General features: G+C 39.0%; 1 protein-coding gene across 4 annotated transcripts; it reads left to right on the forward strand.

Moving 5' to 3' along the window:
• The first annotated feature begins 2,213 nt into the window (after positions 1-2,213).
• kif5bb (kinesin family member 5B, b) lies at positions 2,214-17,520 on the forward strand. 4 transcript variants are annotated; one of them, XM_083555786.1, is made up of 27 exons: positions 2,223-2,501; positions 2,646-2,849; positions 8,023-8,110; positions 8,293-8,366; positions 8,459-8,563; positions 8,652-8,700; positions 8,816-8,871; positions 9,031-9,118; positions 10,050-10,174; positions 10,299-10,403; positions 10,538-10,683; positions 10,889-11,037; positions 11,139-11,329; positions 11,435-11,503; positions 11,583-11,789; positions 12,065-12,208; positions 12,444-12,632; positions 12,913-13,030; positions 13,215-13,270; positions 14,237-14,346; positions 14,450-14,551; positions 14,710-14,770; positions 14,867-14,938; positions 15,297-15,401; positions 16,267-16,483; positions 17,162-17,293; positions 17,382-17,520. In XM_083555786.1, exons 2-26 carry the CDS (start codon positions 2,724-2,726, stop codon positions 17,287-17,289), a joined length of 2,880 nt encoding a protein of 959 aa, XP_083411912.1. In that variant the 5' UTR covers positions 2,223-2,501; positions 2,646-2,723; the 3' UTR covers positions 17,290-17,293; positions 17,382-17,520. The 4 variants fall into 4 exon arrangements, with proteins under 4 accessions (XP_083411913.1, XP_083411910.1, XP_083411912.1 ...); XM_083555787.1 differs by having other exon boundaries at positions 2,214-2,849; positions 12,447-12,632; XM_083555785.1 differs by having other exon boundaries at positions 12,447-12,632; positions 14,710-14,938.
• The last annotated feature ends 2,904 nt before the right edge of the window (positions 17,521-20,424 follow it).

Consider the following 20,424-nt stretch of genomic DNA (forward strand, 5'->3'; position numbering starts at 1 on the left):
CTTGGTGTGGCTGGGATTTGAACTCATGACCTTTTTATCAAAAGTTCAATGCCTAAATCATTAAGCTACCACCTCATTTCCACTTAAGCTTAATGAATGCTACATAGATATCTATATAACTTCTGCTAAAGGGGAAGATTTTGCATTTTGGAAGAACTTTACAATATTGCACAGACCTAAGATTTAGTTCTCAAAGTAAAGTGTCCTCAATGGAAAATGGGTCCCTACAAAACCTTTTGTGTTTATAAAGCATTTAGTTCACAACAATAGAGTGTAAGTACCAGCCCTACAGGTCCCGACAGTAAAATATTTTCCAGCCTCCAAACACAAAGTGCTGATCTCAGCCATGAATAGCAGAACAGGATTTTGGTTTCATCATATTTATACAGAGTTGTTTACCCTGTTTTAAGACTCAGGATCAAAACAAATATGGGCGTTTGTATCAGAACTCCATAATGCACCAGGTCTGTCACTCATGCAGCTGCGAAGAACTGCTTTACTCACTTTTTGTAATGTAATGTAATATTATGCTGCTCTTGGTTTTATAGAGGTGAAAAAGACAAACGTAGACTGCATCAAAATTTATTATTTATGACAAATCTATTGAAACATTGAGGTTTATACAGTCAAATAGGGAACTAATAATAGTTAAGTGATTATAGTTTTTATATCCAATTGATTTGTCACTTAAATAACCTGAAAAGAATAATTAAAAAATAAGCATAAATAATAATAATAATAATAATAATAATAATAATAATAATAATAATATAAAGAAAAATAAGATTTAGTTTGTAATAGATAAAAACTGGTTTGGGCCTGGCTTCTGGGTGTACATGATTATAAGACCTCATAAAGCAAATGTGATGCATGAAATACAATGGTATGAGAGTGATCTGGGTATCACTGCTGCTTTATAGCCCCAAGAGTCCCAAGTTCGATCTTGAGCTCAAGTGCCTATCTGTGTAGAGTTTCTCTGAATAGCCTCTTTGTGTCTGCCTGAATTTACTCCAGGTTTTCCAGTTTCTACTTACCTTCCAAATGCATGACAGCATGACAGTAGATGAACTGGTTATGTTAAATTGCCCATAGGTGTGAGTGTGTGGTTGCATGCGTGCATGGTCTGTCAGTTTTGCAACTTAGAAACTATCTCTAGATTAACATTCATGTCATTTGCTTATACAGAGCAACTTACAATTGTATAATTTATACAAGTGAGCAGTTAAGTGCTCTGACATGTACTTAAGTGAAACGTAACCATTACTACTACCTGTTTTAGTGTCATGCTGGTAACTGGACCTCACATCATATTAGGATATAATACAAAAGAATTTCAAACAACCACCATACAGACAACAAACAGGGAAAAGATGATGATGATCAGGTGATCAGGAATGTCTCTGTTCTCAGTCAAGTTTACATCACTGACTTCCTCTGTCTCATCTACGTTAACCCCATACTTCTCGTTGCCTTCTCCCTTTCTCGTTGTTAGCTTCGTAAACTAGTCTGTGGTGTGTGAGAGCCTGGAAATGATGCACCAGTGTTAGGTTGAAAAAGCAGTGCAATGACAAGAAATAGGTTGATGGGATGAAAACTGTGCGTAACGAGCAAAAAAACCCATTGATCATATAACCAAATCGATGAAAACTAAAGTAACAAGCCTATTTGTGTCAAAAAATGTCATGAGTGAAAGTAAAAAGTTCCAAAAAAATAAATCATGAAGTAAAGTACTTATACCAGAAATATCTATTAAAGTAGTAATGAAGTATGTGTACTTCGTTACTTCCCATCTCTAATCTTAACCATTAACCAATGTAACCAATAAATCATAATGAGTACATTTACACATAGACGATTGTATGAAATCATCTGGCGACTTCTATTGACATTTCGAGTGTGTGTTGGTTATTTTTTCTGAAATGAGCTGGCAGAACTGGCTCCTACTTCACACCCAGTGTTCCTGGAAAGGCCCTGGATCTAGTGCAAACCCTGACAAAGATGTATGTTTTATGAAGACTGGCTGTTTCTAATGTCCCTAAGTTTTATTACTATTTTACCATCATTAAGGGTCTGGCTGCAAAAAACATAAAAGATTAAGACCATCTGACCTAATGGGATTATGTATTGATGCTTTTATTATACAGCATGATCTCAGAATTGTTCATTTGGCCCAGCATGTGTCCCTGCCCTGTGCCCTGCCCCTCCATGTGGCCAGGCCTAATTCCACAGCCATTGTAGCTCAATGAGTTAACCATTTATACCAACGACATCGAGCGGAAGTCCAAACATAACCTTCCGACGTGGCGGATAGGATCTTCCCTGGTTTATCTGCAGGAACCAGTGGACAGAAGGAGAATCAGAGCTGTAGTGATATTTGCTTTCGTGATTGTTGTTATGAGACGCAGCCGCCCCTTCGGGACACGGCGGTGACGTCATCGAGCATCCGAGCTCCGGCGCCGAGAGCTGTAGCGGCAGGGTCCGGGCTGTGCGTGCGGTCTCAGGTACACACCCCGCCAGTGCGATGGCTCGACGACTAGCGGGGCAGTGAAACTGAAGAGAAAGATACATTTACTAATATTTAAAAAAACATATATATTCGAAGGCACTTCAATTGACCCAGACGCGTGTATTGTGAAATTGCACAGAGCGTGGCGGGGCGCGGCCTCCTCCTGGAGCAGGATCTCGGATCTCGGCAGTGACACCCCATCAGCTCTGGGGGAAAGATGGCGGACCCGGCGGAGTGCACCATCAAAGTGATGTGCCGCTTTAGGCCACTGAACGGCTCCGAGGTGGAAAGAGGGGACAAATATATCCCAAAATTTCAAGGAGATGACAGCGTGGTGATCGCGGTAAGTCGGCGGAAATGCAGGGTTTTTTCCTGCTAGGTGGCTAGTAGCCTTTGGCTGGAGCTAGCTGGAGCTTCGTCTTCAAACGGAAACTCGCCCATTGTAGGCCGGCCAAGTCCCCAAATCCTGTCGAAAAAGACACCGGCTTCGGGCCGAACATTTTATTAGCGAGATTTGCTCGTTAAATGAACGAGACTTTATTATAACCTTGAGAATCACACACTCGGTTGGCAAAGTCATTAGCTGTATTTGTGCGGCAACAATTATAATGTGCGTGAATGACTTTCTGGCTAACTCTGGACTGGGTAGCAGGCTAATCTCGCGCTAGCTGGGCTATGCTAGTTAGCCTGGTCTAGATGTGTAGCATCATCCTCTGGCCCTCCCTTCCCAAAACTGCGACAAAAGCCAAGCCAACACAGGGCAAAACTCGCTCACGCCCGTCTTGCTTGCTGGACGGTAGACTAAAGATACTCCTCGTGGTCGTGTCCGGTTCTGGTCGTAAAGGTTTATTATAGTGAGCTGAGCGGGAGAGCGCGCTAGCCGGTTAGCCACCCACATAGCCGCAACTCGCACGGCCTGCTTTATTCATTCGCTCGCTGTTGGTGCATTCTTGTTTGCTAACGTTGGCAGCATTAACGCAGAACGAGATCATCACATAATAGAGCTACAATCAGTCAGCAAAATATAACACACTAATAAAACATTGTGTGATGTATAAATATGTTTTCCTCAGGCATTTTAATTCATGGTTTTTCTTTATTAGCCAGGCCAGTTGGCACAGCATCACAGCTGCGGCTTGTCCATCATACATCACCCGGTCTACTTTAATCTCTCATGGCAAGTTAGACAAAATAAAATCCCAATTTTACACTCAGTTACAATCACATTTCATTTTTTTGGGGCTCATTCTTGTGCCAATTGTCAGAGATTTGCACTTAAAGACAAAGAAAGGCATTGTTTTGAACAGGTCATTATTTTGGTCCTTGGTCAAAACCTGTGCAAATGTATTTAGTATGAAGGGTCAAGTGCAAAAGGTGGCATCTCCATATAGTTTTTGGGTTTAAGATGTACCAGTGCTTTACCATTTATCCACAAATAAAGTAGTTCTAAATGAAACACGAGTTCTGCAGTAAGAGTTTGTGAAGGAGAAAGATTTTTCCATGCCCTGATTTGCAGAAGGCAGGGTGTATCATCTGGTAGATGCGTGTGCTTGAGAATGAAGATTGAGAAGATTGTCTGAAAGAACAGGAGGAACCAAGTTAAAACCAAAGACACATTAAAAAGGGGAGTGCTGATTTTAAGGACCAAATTAAAAAGGGAATAAGGGAGAAATAAAAAGCTTATTTACAGCACATTCAGAATGGTTTAATTGGAGAAATGTTTCAATACAATCTACCAGCGTAGACAAAACAGGAACTGAAACTGTAGATCCATCACATGGTGAGTTTATTTTTTATGTGTAATTTGCCTCATTCACTTTTGCCCAAAGGGGCATGCTCAATTTTTTGCACTCAGCGTCACTCAAAAGCAAATCAGTCTTTGTACATCTGTGGCAGTTTGAATGAAAAAAGCCTCCTCCTTCTGTATGTGTACTTCTGTAGTATATTTCTCCTAATTAATCCTGATTCTTATCATTTCTACCATTTTTATTGTTTCTTTTCTGCTCAAGTTTCAATTAAAGCTCTGTAAACTTTTTCCTCTGCTGGAACATGATGTCTGTTTTCCTCTTATGAACATTAGGACTTCCCGTTTAAGCATCAGTTGTTTCTGTTATGCCTTCCAGTGTTGTATGTACTGTCCAGAGTGAGCCATTACTGAGACCGGGTACGCTATGTTAAATTAAATGGTGTTTTGATGAAGCTTTTGGGGGAAAAAAAGGATGGAGTTATTCTTACATAAGACGGACCAACGTGACTTTGCCGAGGGCCGATTCATGTGTCTGATGTTTAGTAAAGCCATGGTTACTCTTACTAAAGTACTTATCAGTCATGATAAACCAGGACAACAGAATAAATGATCAATTCGTTTTAAATGTAAATGTGTGCACCAAACAGGATTTAACACCAACCAAAATATCTTCAGAAATTGTTCCATTTATATTATTGGTTACAGTCAATAACATTAGGTTATAAATCTGAGTTTTTAGAGAGTGCACCAATAATTATTGTAATGGGACTCTTTTTTTTAGGGCAAAGTTCGCACTACAAAATATATGATTTGCCCAGAAATGCGGTTGATGAAGCTGTCAACTAATAATTAAGCTCCTAAACTTAGTTTCATTAAAGAAATGAACGTGTTTTGGTTCAAACGACTGCAATAATCTGCAAAATTTGAATGAATGAATCAACTTTCTTCAGACTTTATTTATTAGTTCTATATTGCTGGTGATGTGACTACAATGGCTGATGTTCAAATTAGATCAAGCAGGGCAGTGAACCTTCCCTGTTATAATTTTGCCAACTTGATAAAAAATTTAATGATCGAGCTAAATTGCCGACAAGGGGTCATCAATTCCAATCTTAGAAGGCCAGAGTCTTGCACTTCGTGGTAATTTTCCTGTGTAAAGCTACTGGGTGTCAGAGAAGAAAATAATAATTTATAAGACAGTGTTCCTGAGCTGCTGTCAGTCTTCCTAACGGTCCTGCAGTAGTAGTGCACAATCAGACCTGTCACGCTTCTCCGGTGGGAATTGGCAGGATATTTGTACTTCTGTGTGGTAGTACTGGTGTACTAGCAGGACAAATGCAATATATTGTCGACGCTACCTAGGCATCACACAATCTTTTTACTTTTTTGAAGGCATGACTGTATTTGTTTTATTTTCCATATAAACCATGATGTTGGCTGTGGATTTTGGCAAGGCACTACTCACAGACATGTGAGTAACAGATATTTGTTTATTTATTTGAAAGATTAATTTATTTAGGATTTTTCCCTTCTCTTGTACCTAATTTTCTCTTGGTCAGTTCCCACCTAGCAGCCAGCTTTGCCCTATCGCACAACCTTTGCTAACCAGGGAGGGTGAACACATACACAGAAATGCGTGAACCAGCCAGTGTTGGTAATGCTGCAGCACAGCAGCAGAACACACTCAGGAGAGAGTGCTATCTACCCTCTTCCCCTATGAGCTCATACACAGTTGGCATTCCATCTCTTCCAGACAGATATCACAGGTGGTTTTGATGTCCCTCGCCATCATTTAGGTTTGAGTCCCCTGGGAGGATGAAAAATTTTCCGTTCTGCCACCTGGGAGACAAACGTGTGCCTTTTCCCGTAGTCTCTGTATTCTGTCAAATGGCTGGTTCCTGAATAAGCACAAAGATTGCTGATGTTCACACTCTTTGCAGTAACTCCTCACAGCTTGCACATTGTTCTGCACAAGATCTGATTTTAAAGCATGTCCACTCTATAGACCGAACCAGTTTGGTGCAGAATACCTCGTCTGTATTTTTGCACCATATAGAACAGCAAGTTCTCTGCCAATATCGAACACAGCGTGGTTGCTTCATGAACAGTTATGAACAGCGCAGCAGGATGCTTTCTGCCGACATTGCATATCTCACGTCCATTTGCATATAAATGCGGCTCGTCTCATGAATCTTTTTTTCTTCCTGATCTGCAGCAGGTAGTGCCTGTGTTTTAGGTGTAGACAGAGTGACTGATTGCATGGAGAATTGTTTTTGCTCTCCTTCCTTCTTTTCTTTATATTCTACTTAAAGTTTACATGTGTACATAATGTGTAAAGTTTTTGGTTTTGGATGGAGGGCATGGTCCGGTGGATGTTATGAGCATTGACAACGTGCTGGACTCTGGTCATATAGGAATAGAACTAATAATGTCAAGCACACAGCTATGAGTCTTTGCAATTGTATAAAGCAAATACATTTCTAGTTTGTTTGTAATTATTTCAAATGTGAATGTTTTGGATTAGGCATCTTTATCACTCCTAAGGGCTATGATTCAAGCTAGATCTATAGTGTGTCAGGTTCTTCTGTAGCTTCTCTTGTACAATTTGTTTAAAATATTTGCAGTTAAACAAAATTTTCGATGACTCTGCTTATATTGTATATGCAATGTTTCTGTTGGGCCAGCTGGCACCGTGCAGTACCATTAAAATAATTAAAGGAATAAACCAGGCTGGAAATCAAAACTTTAAATCTGTGCCAAATTCACTGGCATTATGGATCTGTTGTGAGATTAAGCATCAGCATTAATCATCATCAACTGGGATGACCAGTGACTGTATAGGCTATAATTTAAGTTACACAGATGGGGCCGTTCGTGTTTTTGGTGCTTATGGTGCATTTGCCTTAAAAGGAGTGTCCAAAGTACATCCCCCAGAGCCAAATCTGGCTCGCAGATGGATATAATAATGCACATGACTGCTTTCTTTGGATGTATGATTGATTGTCTGCTAACAAACACGGACAGTTTGTCCTTTCACCTGAAGGTGGCAGCAGATGTTGTTACCACTGTTAGTCTTTTTCTAATTATAAATAGATTTATAACAACTATTCATTTAATAGTGATTGTCTTTGCCACACCCAAAATGCACAAAGTGGTGAGATCTAATGTTCAGACTGTCCTGTATTAGGGTTTTGGTAATTTCTGAGTATTGTATTTATACATTTTTCCTTGACTGGACATTTACTCCAAAACATCGTTAGTTGTTTTTTTTTCTTTCTTTACTGCTGATCTACACAATCAAGATAGTTTAAACATGTAATGCATTGAGTCATTAAATGTTTTTGCCTCAACATCAGACCCTGAATACCATTTTGTAGTAAACATGAATAAACAGAGATTAAAACACGTTCTGACTGTATAACAGGCCTTGTTCTTTAATCACAACAAAGTTTGCTTAACTGCAGACTCGTTTTATCGCCGATTTCTAAATGGCAATTGCTTAATTCCTTTGGCACCACACAGACTGCTAAACAGTTAGGTTGCCTGTGTTTTTATTGCGAATGCCCTGTCTCATGACAGCAGTCGGCTGATTAGCCAAAGATGCATCCAGCCAGCTACAGTTGCTTTTACACACAATGTGGCTGAATGAAGAAGGTCTTTATCTGCTCTCGTCTAACACAAACGATCTTTTATCTGTTATCCAGTGAAAACAAACGGGGAGAGAAAGATGCAGAATTATTCATCCGTTTCTTTTTTCTTTGGTTTTCAGGGAAAGCCGTACATGTTTGACCGTGTTTTCCAGTCCAAAACTAACCAGGAGCAGGTGTACAACGCCTGTGCTCAGAAGATTGTTAAAGGTGAGGACTGTCACAGTTTGAGAACACTGAGATAGACATTTCCAGAGCTTCATGAACATGAATATGTGGGATAATTACCGGACCATAATCTGATTTTGAATTTTGCGCATCATAACACATCTACGTTTTTTTGCTTATCACTTTCACATATTGAATGTGTTTATTCCTTCTCCCATTTGTAGATGTTCTTGAGGGCTATAATGGTACAATATTTGCTTATGGACAGACCTCATCTGGTAAAACACATACTATGGAGGTAAGAAGTGGAGCTGCAAAAAGCTGTGCATAACTAAATCATAATGCATAATAATGAATCATGCTTAAGAAACACATTTTATATTTTTCCAGGGTAATTTGCATGATCCAGATGGAATGGGAATCATTCCGCGTATTGTACAGGACATATTTAACTACATTTACTCCATGGATGAAAACCTGGAATTCCATATCAAGGTAAATAAGTTAAAACTTCAAGCAGCTTCGGGGCCACTGTATATAAAGTGTAATAACGCCTATGTCATTGATTGGTTTTGTTTGTTAGGTCTCCTATTTTGAAATTTACCTTGATAAAATCAGAGACTTGCTGGATGGTAAGTGTGACGTTGGCAATAATTGCTGTAAATACAGCGTACTCAAATTGCACTTGAAATATTTCTTTTCTTTATTTGAAATTTCAATTCATTCAAAAATATCTCTCACTTGCAGTGTCCAAGACAAATCTGTCTGTGCATGAAGACAAGAACAGGGTCCCATATGTCAAGGTGAGCATAAGGCATGAACAATGGTATCAGAATAAAGCAGGCTGGTTGGTTGTGTGTAGGGATAGACAGGGATAATTAATGCTCTCTCTCTCTCTGTCTGTCTGTCTGTCTGTCTGTCTGTCTGTCTGTGTCTCTCTCTCTCTCTCTCTGTCTGTCCAGGGTTGTACTGAGCGCTTTGTTTGCAGCCCAGATGAGGTGATGGACACCATCGATGAGGGCAAATCCAATAGACATGTGGCTGTGACAAGTATGCCCAAGCACTTTTCCTTCTATCCCACCACTAGGCTGAGTTGCCACTTTATTAAATGTATAGTGTATCAGCATTCAAAGACCACTGCAGGCCATAGGATCACAACTGACCAGACATTTTATAGGTGGTTTATGCTCTCTAGCCTGTTATCTGTGATCAGTTTTTTAACACAACACATTATTGGCTGGATTTCTTGCTATGATTCTTCTGATTAAGCTCACCAACATTCCTGAATCTAATTCACTGGTGCTTTTAATGTCACTTATACCGCACACTGTAGGTATACAGAACTTCCCTCTGAAAAGCATGGTACTGTGCTGGTAGTTGTAGGACATCTACTTCTTATCTTGGTGTATGAATTGTTTTTTGTTTTGTTTTTTAAAGAAAAGACTAAGCATTCCATTTCCCTGACTGTTTTTGGAAAACTTTTACACAAGTTCTTGAAGTTTGCACTCTTGAGGAAATTACCCAGGAAGTATTAGTTATCTTGTAAATCTCAGCACTCTGATTGGTGTGTTAGTCTTGAAAGTCAGACAGGATGTGCTTTAGTATACTAAATTTATTGTGGTTGCTGGAGTATAAAGGGATGTATTAAGAGCCCCCCGCTGTCAACAGTCCTGGAGTTTCTTCCTGGAATTGCCTGTGATTCAAGCTGTGTTTGGCTGACAGAAAATCCATGTTGCATGAGTAATTGTTCAAAACAAAGCAGGGTGGTAAACGTCAGCATATGCAAGCCATTTAGATTCTCTATTAAATTACCATCACATTGAAGGGCTTGCAGCAGGTCGGATTTGACCGTCTAACGTTGAGCTGAAAAAAAAAAATCCCCAAGCTGTTTTTACCGAATAATGTACAGTATATGAAAGTCACAATAAAATCTAGAACATGTAAGTAACAATTGTTTCTCTCTCCTGTGTGTTTTTGCCAGACATGAATGAGCACAGCTCTAGGAGTCACAGTATCTTCCTGATTAATGTAAAGCAGGAGAACACACAGACGGAGCAAAAGCTAAGTGGGAAGCTGTATTTGGTCGATCTGGCTGGCAGTGAGAAGGTAAACCTGACCACCATTTCAGTTTTGATCTAATTTTTGGTAGCTCTCTCCATCTTGTTCTCTTATCCAGGCTGTTGCGGTTATGTAGTCCTACCTGTGTGTGTGTGTGTGTGTGTGTGTGTAGGTCAGTAAAACCGGAGCTGAAGGAGCGGTGTTGGATGAAGCCAAAAATATTAACAAGTCCCTCTCTTCTCTGGGAAATGTCATTTCTGCACTGGCTGAAGGATCGGTATGTTTAGTACATTTTCATATTATAAAAAAATTCTAAGTAATATGGATGATACCATTCCAGATTTCTACTGTGCATCCATGAAATTTCTGCGTCATTTTATTATTTCACTCATATTATATGCGTCTTGTCAGACGTATGTTCCGTATAGAGACAGTAAGATGACTAGGATTCTTCAGGACTCTCTGGGTGGTAATTGCAGGACCACCATTGTCATCTGCTGCTCCCCCTCCTCTTATAATGAGGCTGAGACCAAATCTACACTCATGTTTGGACAGAGGTGAGGACATACTCGCATATCACATACTTAAATCCAAATTCTTTAAATCTGCAAATTGGTTTCCAGACTTTGCAAACTTTGGAAAATAAACCAAATAGGATTATTTGTGAGTTTAGTTTTCAGTGCTTGCATAAGAAAATTAAAATCTGCTCCATATTTCCAGTTTTCACCAAACAGTGTGTTTGTTTGCGTATGCTGTCTTCAGGGCAAAGACCATTAAGAACACGGTGACTGTAAATGTGGAGTTGACGGCAGAACAGTGGAAGAAAAAATATGAGAAGGAGAAAGAGAAGAACAAGACGCTCCGCAACACTATTACCTGGCTGGAAAATGAGCTGAACCGCTGGAGGAATGGTAAAAATCCCCTCACTACATTATGTATGATCGTGTTCCTTTAGAGCACAATATAAATAGCCTTATTATTAGTGTGTTATAAGATGTGTGGTCGGTTTTAGGTGAGACTGTTCCGATGGATGAGCAATATGATAAAGAGAAGGCCAACGCTGAGGTTTTGGCTCTGGATAATACCATGAATAATGACAAGATAGCGTCCACTCCCAACATCCCTGGAGTCCGTCTGACGGACACTGAGAGAGAGAAGTGTGAAGCTGAGCTGGCAAAACTCTACAAGCAGCTTGATGATAAGGTACTGCTATCTATCTAGCTAGCTATCTATTATTTATTACTTTTATTTAGATTTATTACTAGCTAGCTAGCTCTTATTTGTTTAATTCTATTCTTTGTATTGTAGGATGATGAGATAAATCAGCAGTCTCAGCTTGCTGAAAAGCTCAAGCAGCAGATGTTGGATCAGGAGGAGGTGAGTCTCTGCAGGTCTGTGCTGTTCGCTCTGTGATTAAAACATGTGCGCTGCATTAATGAACACATGTGCTCTGTAGCTTCTGGCTTCTTCTCGGAGAGACCATGACAACCTACAGGCCGAGCTGATGCGGCTGCAAATGGAGAATGAAGCCTCTAAGGAGGAGGTGAAGGAGGTGCTGCAGGCACTGGAGGAACTGGCGGTCAACTATGACCAGAAGAGCCAGGAGGTGGAGGATAAGACCAAAGAGTTTGAGACCCTCAGTGAGGAACTCAACCAGAAATCGGTGTGTAGATATTATACAATTTAATACACAATTGAATGTTTTAATTTGGCTCAAAATGGGAGACAATGTTGTACTTGGAGTACTTAGCAGGGTATTTAATGCAGAGTATTCAGTGCAGTTTCATTGCAATTTATTAATAATTACGCTAAAGCAATATGCTTTTATTTTTGTTAATTGTTATATTAGGTTGGAGCTGACGAGTAACAGTAACATTTGTTTAATTTATCTTTACTGCTGCTTATAGATTTGTATATTTGTTCCCCCCCCCCCCCCAGAGTGTTTTGGCCTCTCTAGATTCTGAGCTGCAGAAGCTGAAGGAGATGACTAACCACCAGAAGAAGAGGGTATCTGAAATGATGTCGTCACTGCTTAAAGACCTGGCAGAGATCGGCATTGCTGTGGGCAGCAATGACATTAAGGTAGGTGACAGAGAGGCTGTGCTTCAGAACCTTTGCAGAATGCTGGTGTTGCGACAACTGGGATGGAACTTTACTTGGCCCTGTACATGTCTTTCACCTCAACAGAATCAAATTAGTATTTATTTATTTTTTATTTTTTTTACACCACCAGCAGTTGCTTTTTGTCTTTCTCTTTTGTCACTTTTATTTTGGCAAACTTCTCATACTTTTCCCTCTGTCATTCTCTCTCTCTCAGCAGCATGAGGGCAGTGGGATGATTGATGAAGAGTTCACTGTGGCAAGGCTTTACATCAGTAAGATGAAGTCGGAGGTCAAGACCCTGGTGAAGCGCAGCAAGCAGCTGGAGACGGCTCAGACCGACAGCAATAAGAAGATGGACGAGAATGAGAAGGAGCTGGCTGCATGCCAGCTTCGCATCTCTCAGGTAACTAACATGAGTGCAATAGGACTAAAAAACTAAGACATTTATTAGATTTATTTGCCATTTATACGGGTGAACACTTCATTTTATGCAATTTTATATCTTAACTCCTACCTACGTGTTCGATAGATAGGACTTTAGTTCAGGTACACAGCAAAGAAATGCAGCCTAGCATCTAACAGAAGTGCACGTATTAGCACTGCAAATTAACAAACTAAGGGGAAAATATATGTACAACAAATAAATAAGAATCATTTAAGTATGATTTTTATTTTCTTTGCAGCATGAGGCTAAAATTAAGTCTCTAACAGAGTACCTTCAGAATGTGGAACACAAAAAGAGGCAGTTGGAGGAAAATGTCGACTCGCTCAACGAGGAACTTGTCAAAATCAATGCACAGGGTAGGTGCACACTTCTAGTTTTTTGTTTGTTTATTGGATTTTACAGTTAACTTGAATATATCCATTTGAAGCTTTTAGACTTCTAAAGCTTTTAAAGCTTTAGAAGTCTCTTAAAATTGCTTTGGTGGAAATCTGCCTCTGTATTTTTCTTTTCTGAATATTTGTTGCATGTAATTGTTTACAGAGAAAGTCCACGCTATGGAGAAAGAGAATGAGATTCAGTCAGCCAATGAAGTCAAGGTATGCAACTATAAACCATCCCTCTAATGTATTCGTACATTTTCAATAGACTACATGATCTAGTAAGTTTACACTTACAGATTAGTTCCTGTGCTGTAATCAGTGTTACAGCTAAACAGCTTTTTAATGCATTAGATTTATTATTTATTTATCCACAATAATGTTTTCATAAAAATGTTTTCATTTTTTATTGACTCATTTAAAATCCATTTGCCTGCCTGTCAAATGACCATCTAATAACCTCCAGGGAACTGCTTTAATACATAGTTATATGATAAACTAAAACAACATACAGAGAGTTGTGTGCTCACAAGGGTAGAGAAAATAATAAATAATCACATTTCTTCTTGCTTTTGTTTTTTGCCTAATTTTGTGTTTATTTTAATTAAATATTTTCACACTGATCTATGCTCAGTTCTATGAAAAGAGTGAAAGAAAACCTACTAATAAATTAATTAATGATTTAGGAATAAAAATCCTGTGCCTTTGGAAACCAGATTGCAAATGGATATCTCCATCTTAGCTAGAGTCAGGATTGTGTGCATAAGTAATTAGTACAATAGTTTTGAGACTGACATGTATCACAATAATCAAATAAATAACTGATAAGTAATATTTATAAAGAACCCATTGAATAAAAAGCTATATAAGAAATGGATGAAAGAAATAACAAGTGAGGTTCTTGGACACCACAAGCCACCAGAATAGCTTTAAAACAAGTATCTGGCAAATGACTACAGAACATGATTTGATGCAGGTGTGATTAGGCTTAATCTTGACCTGTTATGTACTAGGTTATTTACAGAGTGTATGTTGATCAACTGCTCTTTATTTCTCCTTAAGCCTTTGGGGAATTTTAGCTTATGTTTTTAGGCTAACATAAATCACAGCTAAACATCTCAATCTTGTTTGTTGATTCTTTTTTGATGCCAGGACTCATAATGGAATGTGTGTCTGTGTGTTTAGGCTGCAGTGGAGCAGCAGATCCAGAACCACAGGGAGGCTCATCAGAAGCAGCTCAGCAGCCTGAGAGATGAGCTCGAGAATAAGGAGAAGCTTATTACTGAACTACAGGAGTAAGACTGTAGATAAATAGGGATGGATTACAAAAGCCCTGATATAGTAATCACCTTTTAATCTTTAATAATCTATTATCATTCTGTCTCTGTTTGTATACAGTTTGAACCAGAAGATTATGTTGGAGCAGGAGCGTCTCCGGGTCGAACACGAGAAGCTCAAATCTATGGACCAGGAAAAGAGCCGCAAGTTGCATGAGCTCACGTATGTGTTTGTCACACATGCCAGATGTTTGCTTTGAGTCTTGAGTGTACATTACTTTGTGTAGTAGCTGAAAATTTATTTATTTATTCATTTATTCATTCTCCCCCCATCTTTTTCAAAATGTTTTTTTGTATTTAACTATGTGTTTGTGAGAACAGGGTTATGCAGGACAGAAGGGAGCAGGCCAGACAAGACCTCAAGGGCCTGGAAGAGACAGTTGTGAGTTATTTATTCTTATTGCTGAGGGAGTTTCAGGTTATATCTGAGGATTGTGTGCTCATGTGCTCAGTCTATTTATTTCACCATTTTCACCAGGCTAAAGAGCTGCAGACACTCCATAACTTGCGGAAATTATTTGTGCAAGACTTGGCAACCCGGGTCAAGAAGGTGAACATTTTTTTATTTTATTTTATTTGGTAAATAACATTAGGGACCCATAAGGGTTTTAATCATATTGTACCCAGATTGATGTAAAATCTGCACTTTTGTTTGTTAAATGTGTCATTTAAATCATGGTGTTAGATGGTCGAGTAATAAATTAGTCTACTAATTTATCCCACTTGTTTAATATAACCCTAGAATTCTAATGGTATATTGGATCTTTTTCTCAACCACACACACACACACACACACACACACACACACACACACACACACACACACACACACACGTGTAATGCCTGTAATGGGATAAATTTATATAATGTGTTCATTCGCGAGTTTTTTTTTTTTTGGCTTTTTGCAGAGCGCCGAGATGGACTCAGATGACACTGGTGGCAGTGCTGCTCAGAAACAGAAGATCTCCTTCCTGGAGAACAATCTGGAACAGCTCACTAAAGTCCATAAGCAGGTAAACACACAATCCTCTGTACTTAGGGCTGCACAATAATAACTATCAGAATGTTTATCCATCCATCCATCTTCTCCCGCTTATCCGATGCCGGGTCGCGGGGGCAGCAGTCTAAGCAAAGATGCCCAGACTTCCCCAGACACTTCTTCCAGCTCTTCCGGGGGGACACCAAGGCGTTCCAAGGCCAGCCGGGAGACATAGTCTCTCCAGCGTGTCCTAGGTCTTCCCCGGGGTCTCCTCCCAGTGGGACGCGCCCGGAACACCTTCCCAGGAAGGCGTCCAGGAGGCATCCGGAACAGATGCCCGAGCCACCTCAGCTGACCCCTCTCGATGTGGAGGAGCAGCGGATCTACTCTGAGCTCCTCCCGAGTGACTAAGCTTCTCACCCTATCTCTAAGGGATCGCCCAGCCACCCTGCGGAGGAAGCACATTTCGGCCGCCTGTATCCGGGATCTTGTCCTTTCGGTCATGACCCAGAGCTCATGACCATAGGTGAGAGTAGGAACGTAGATTGACCGGTAAATCGAAAGTTTCGCCTTGCGGCTCAGCTCCTTCTTCACCACGACAGGCCGGTACATCGACCGCATTACTGCAGAAGCTGCACCGATCCGTCTGTCAATCTCCCGTTCCACCCTTCCCTCACTCGTGAACAATCAGAATGTTTACTTATACTTTAAATCTGCCTTTTAATGTCAGACATTACATTTATGCATGGACACATTTACCTGTCTCATGCTACATTGGTGGAAGAATTTATTTAGAGTGATTTAAAAGGAGCTTATTTGAAAGACCTCCCTCTTTTCTTGGTAAATATTAGGTTTGCTCAAATTAACCATTTCATAAAATATCCTTGCTTTGCTTGCAGCTGGTGCGTGATAATGCAGATCTGCGCTGTGAGCTGCCTAAGCTGGAGAAACGTCTGCGTGCAACTGCTGAGCGTGTGAAGGCTCTGGAGTCCGCGCTGAAGGAGGCCAAAGAGAATGCAGCACGCGACCGCAAGCGCTATCAGCAGGAGGTGGACCGCATTAAAGAAGCTGTCAGAGCCAAGACCATGGGACGCAGAGGACACTCGGCTCAGATCGGTACACACAATAGACAATCTTTAACTACAAGGACAATGCTTCTGCCAATTATAAGAGAATTTGGAGCCAGTGTTTGATTAGCTTCCAGAAAACAGCATGCATAAAGCACACACGAGTCAAGCCTTCTAGTTAATGATCTTTGTATAGGTTTACTTAATTCGTTCTAAGTAATGCAATGCAAAAAAAAATTCTGAAACAATTTTGTCTCAAGGGGAGGTGTTCATGTAAATTGAATAATTTTAATGCACAGAACACAACTGATATTTGAAAATAAATATAGAACATTATTAAAAGGTTAATTTAAGTCTTTTCCATTAATCTCTAGGGATTTGAAAAAGACTTAATAAAAAAAAATACTTCAGCCAACCTCTAGATGGCATTCAAAACAGTTTAGGTCTACGGTATATGCAACAGTTAGCATCATTCAATAAAAGTTAGACTAGTTTAGAGAAATGTGGTTTAAAGGTCATAGAAAAAAGAAAATAGAATAATATATAAAGCAACGTATGTGATTATATTGAGGTGTTGAAAGATGGATCATGATAAATATAATTATGGCAGGGGCACAATTTTTAATTTTTTGGAATATATATTACTTTAAGCTGATTATATGCATTGTTTGTGTATAGTATTTCATTTTCTAGCCCCAATAACACCACATATTGCTTCCCAATCAAGCCAAACCCATCAGACCAGGCCAGCCACCTGTGGCATCTCCCACCCACCCCAACATCAACCGCCCTGGTGCGGGGATCTTCAATAACCAGCCAGCGGTCATCCGGGGAGGAGGTGGAGCCAAACAGTAAACTTGTACGTTAACTGATATGTTTTGTTAGTTTGTGATTTCCTACTTGGTTAGTTTTATGCTGATAATCTGCACTTTAATCTTTTTTTATAGGATTTGAAGTCTGCAAGTCTAGATGAAGTCAGAAGAACTGAGCTGGCCTTTCAACACTGGACAGTTCAACAGGCCTAACACTTTAAACTATATATATATATATATATATATATATATATATATATATATATATATATATATATATATATATATATATATATAATATTTGAATATATATATAATATTTGAATATAAGTATATATATGTATGAAATATTCCTACATTGGCTGTACAGTTGTCCACTCTGGTCATATGTTTAGAGATTCCATGTCCCTGTTTAAACACACCAAAAAAAAGAGAGAAATAGGACAAAAATGAGTGCAATCACTGCTCTGTAAGTAGCTTGTAGCTTCACTCTTAATTGCATTAGATTTTTAGCCCTCACTGTGCCAAGCGGAATGCATCATCAAAATGGAGACACACACACAAAAAAAAAAGCAGGAATGAATGGAAAATTAACTTAAAAAAAAAAAAAAAGGGTAAACGTAAACCCAGCTACTGCATTCTCCTAGCTTATTCATGTATGCATCATGCTACTTGTTTTTAATTGTTTTGGAGAGAGTGACTGTGTTCTTCCACTGAGCAGTTTCCAATAAACTAATTCACTTGAATGGATAAGTTAAACACTACGTGACTACGTGAACACAACCTTTTTCCGTGCACTGGGACAAAGTTTTTGGGGCCTTAGCAGGGTAACGTGGTGTAAAAAGGAATAAAGAAATTGGAACAAATAAATGAAGGTTTAATGAGAACACAAAGCTGCTGATTGTAGACACTCCACATGTTCCTTTAAAGCACTGTATAAAAACATAGTGGTAAATGTGCATCATTACTGATAGTGATATCAGCATTATGAAATGTGTGTAAAAGCTCAGTTTCTGTGTAAATGGAAGGTCACCTGTCATGTTCTAGATATCGCTGTTTTTATAAATGAATGGATTTAACAAATCAAGTCACTACTCATCAGTTGATTCTACTAATTGGGAGTACTGCCTTATAGTCTATCATTAGTTCAGCCTGTGATCTAATATAATGTGGATATGTGAAGAAATGCAGTAGCATTTTAACTAATAGAATTAGACATTTTACCTCTGATGGGCTTTGAATTGAATTCTCCAATAAGGAAGTGAGCTGTTTTAACCTTTTTCCTTTTAGTAAGTGATCATATTCATTACACCCACATTAAGCAATATAGAGAATGTTTGCTTTGTGGTTTTGCATAGCTTAAAAGCAACTGGTCTCTGTATCTTGGTACGGACGCAACACCTGCAGAAATGGTCAGAATTCATTTGAAATTACTACTTCCTGATTTGGTTCATCTAAACAAGCCTGTGCCATGCTTGAAATAATATTCAACCATGACCATTCTGCAAAAGATTTTACCGATGACCACGGCCAGTAGCTGATCTTTGCAGATTTGTCACGGTCATTGATCATCAGTGGTCATTGACCGTGATTCTGAATTCTGCTTTTACAGATTGTACGGACTATATGATTTCACAAATCCGGCTCTAAGCTTTCATCATGCTTTAGCTCATGAATATTTATTGTGATTAAATGTAGCCGTTGTGCTTGGCTTGCACATTTAATAAAATCCAAATCAGTTAAATGTTTCATACCCACCACTGTTTTAAGCGTTTTGTTGCCTTTGTGATTGCAGTTAGAAATCTAGGTTTGGTCTTTTGATAACTTTTTCTCTTGTCCAGTTCGAAGACTCAGCATGACATTGCAGCGTATAATGGCCTAGCTGAATTTACAATAGGTCTATTTAATAGTTATTTACCACGTTTTCATTGTATTTGCAGGTGGATGTTTTATTTATTGATGTTTTAATATAGACATGGGAATTATTGTTGTTTCAGTTTTTTTTTTTAATACGCATTTTATTTCCTCTTCGGCTTTCATTTAGTTTTCCTTTACCGATGACATTTTCACCTACATCTTTTCTCAGTGCTCCTTTGTAAATTTTTGTTCCAATAGCAAGCAGGGTGACAGAATAACTGATAGAAATGAAATTATTTGTGCAATATGGATCAGACAATTAATTTTTACAAAATATTGATGATGCATTAAGTATAAACAAACATGACTGGCCTGGTTTTATTCTATTTCCCTCTGTACTCTTTGAAAGCACTTTAAATGTTCCATCTCAGTTGAACGCCTCACTCATTGTAATCCGAGTTAAAGTGTCTCATGTCAAATCGATTAGATTAGGTTTTTTTTCCTTTGAGTTTTGTAATTATTTTTTTGAACAGTTTTGCTTACAGAGATCATTTTGACTTGAATCTGCATCGTAGTTTAAAAAAGATAACAGTACCTGTAATGATGGAGAGGGACCTCTGTGTGTGTATACATTCGGCTCTCTTGAGTTGTGCAGAGTCAAAAACTGGACTGAACTGTATATTTCTTCTGAATGCTTACTGTAGGGCAGGTTTTCACCCCTTGACATGAAATAAAAATAAAAATTAATGGCATAATATTGGTTGGGGTTTTATTTTTTTCTTGGTAGGTTGATAACTGGATTTTACAGCTTTAGTCTTTTTTTTTTTTTTTTTTTTTTATATTTTGTAGAAATAATCGACTATTTTAAATAGTACTGGCTTTAAATAAGCACATGGTGGCAGTATTAATCCACTCAAGTTCTCACACACGTCTCCATGGTACCTTGACACAACTGTTCCCTTGTTCTAGTTCATTAGCAATGTGGACTGATTCAGTTATGAACTTGAGGGACAGTGAAACAAAATCCTACTCTAAACATCTCAGTGAAGCAAAAGTTTGCATATTTAATGGGGTATATAATTATTATTATTAGTGTCTGAATTACAGTCAGTACAGTGGACTGGTGTCTCATCCAGGGTGTCTCATCTTTCATTGGCCCTGTGATAGTGTGATAGTCTCTGCACACTGTGAGCCTGACCAAAGTGATTCCTGAGAGTGTACAATGTTGCATCTCCCTTGTTGAATATGTTGAATATGATTTACCAGCCTGTACACCCACTCATTGCCTTTGTTACTGCATTCAACACTTTGCATATTTTCC

This window comes from Silurus aristotelis, assembly GCF_946808225.1.
Source record: "Silurus aristotelis genome assembly, chromosome: 12".
Classification (NCBI taxonomy): domain Eukaryota; kingdom Metazoa; phylum Chordata; class Actinopteri; order Siluriformes; family Siluridae; genus Silurus; species Silurus aristotelis.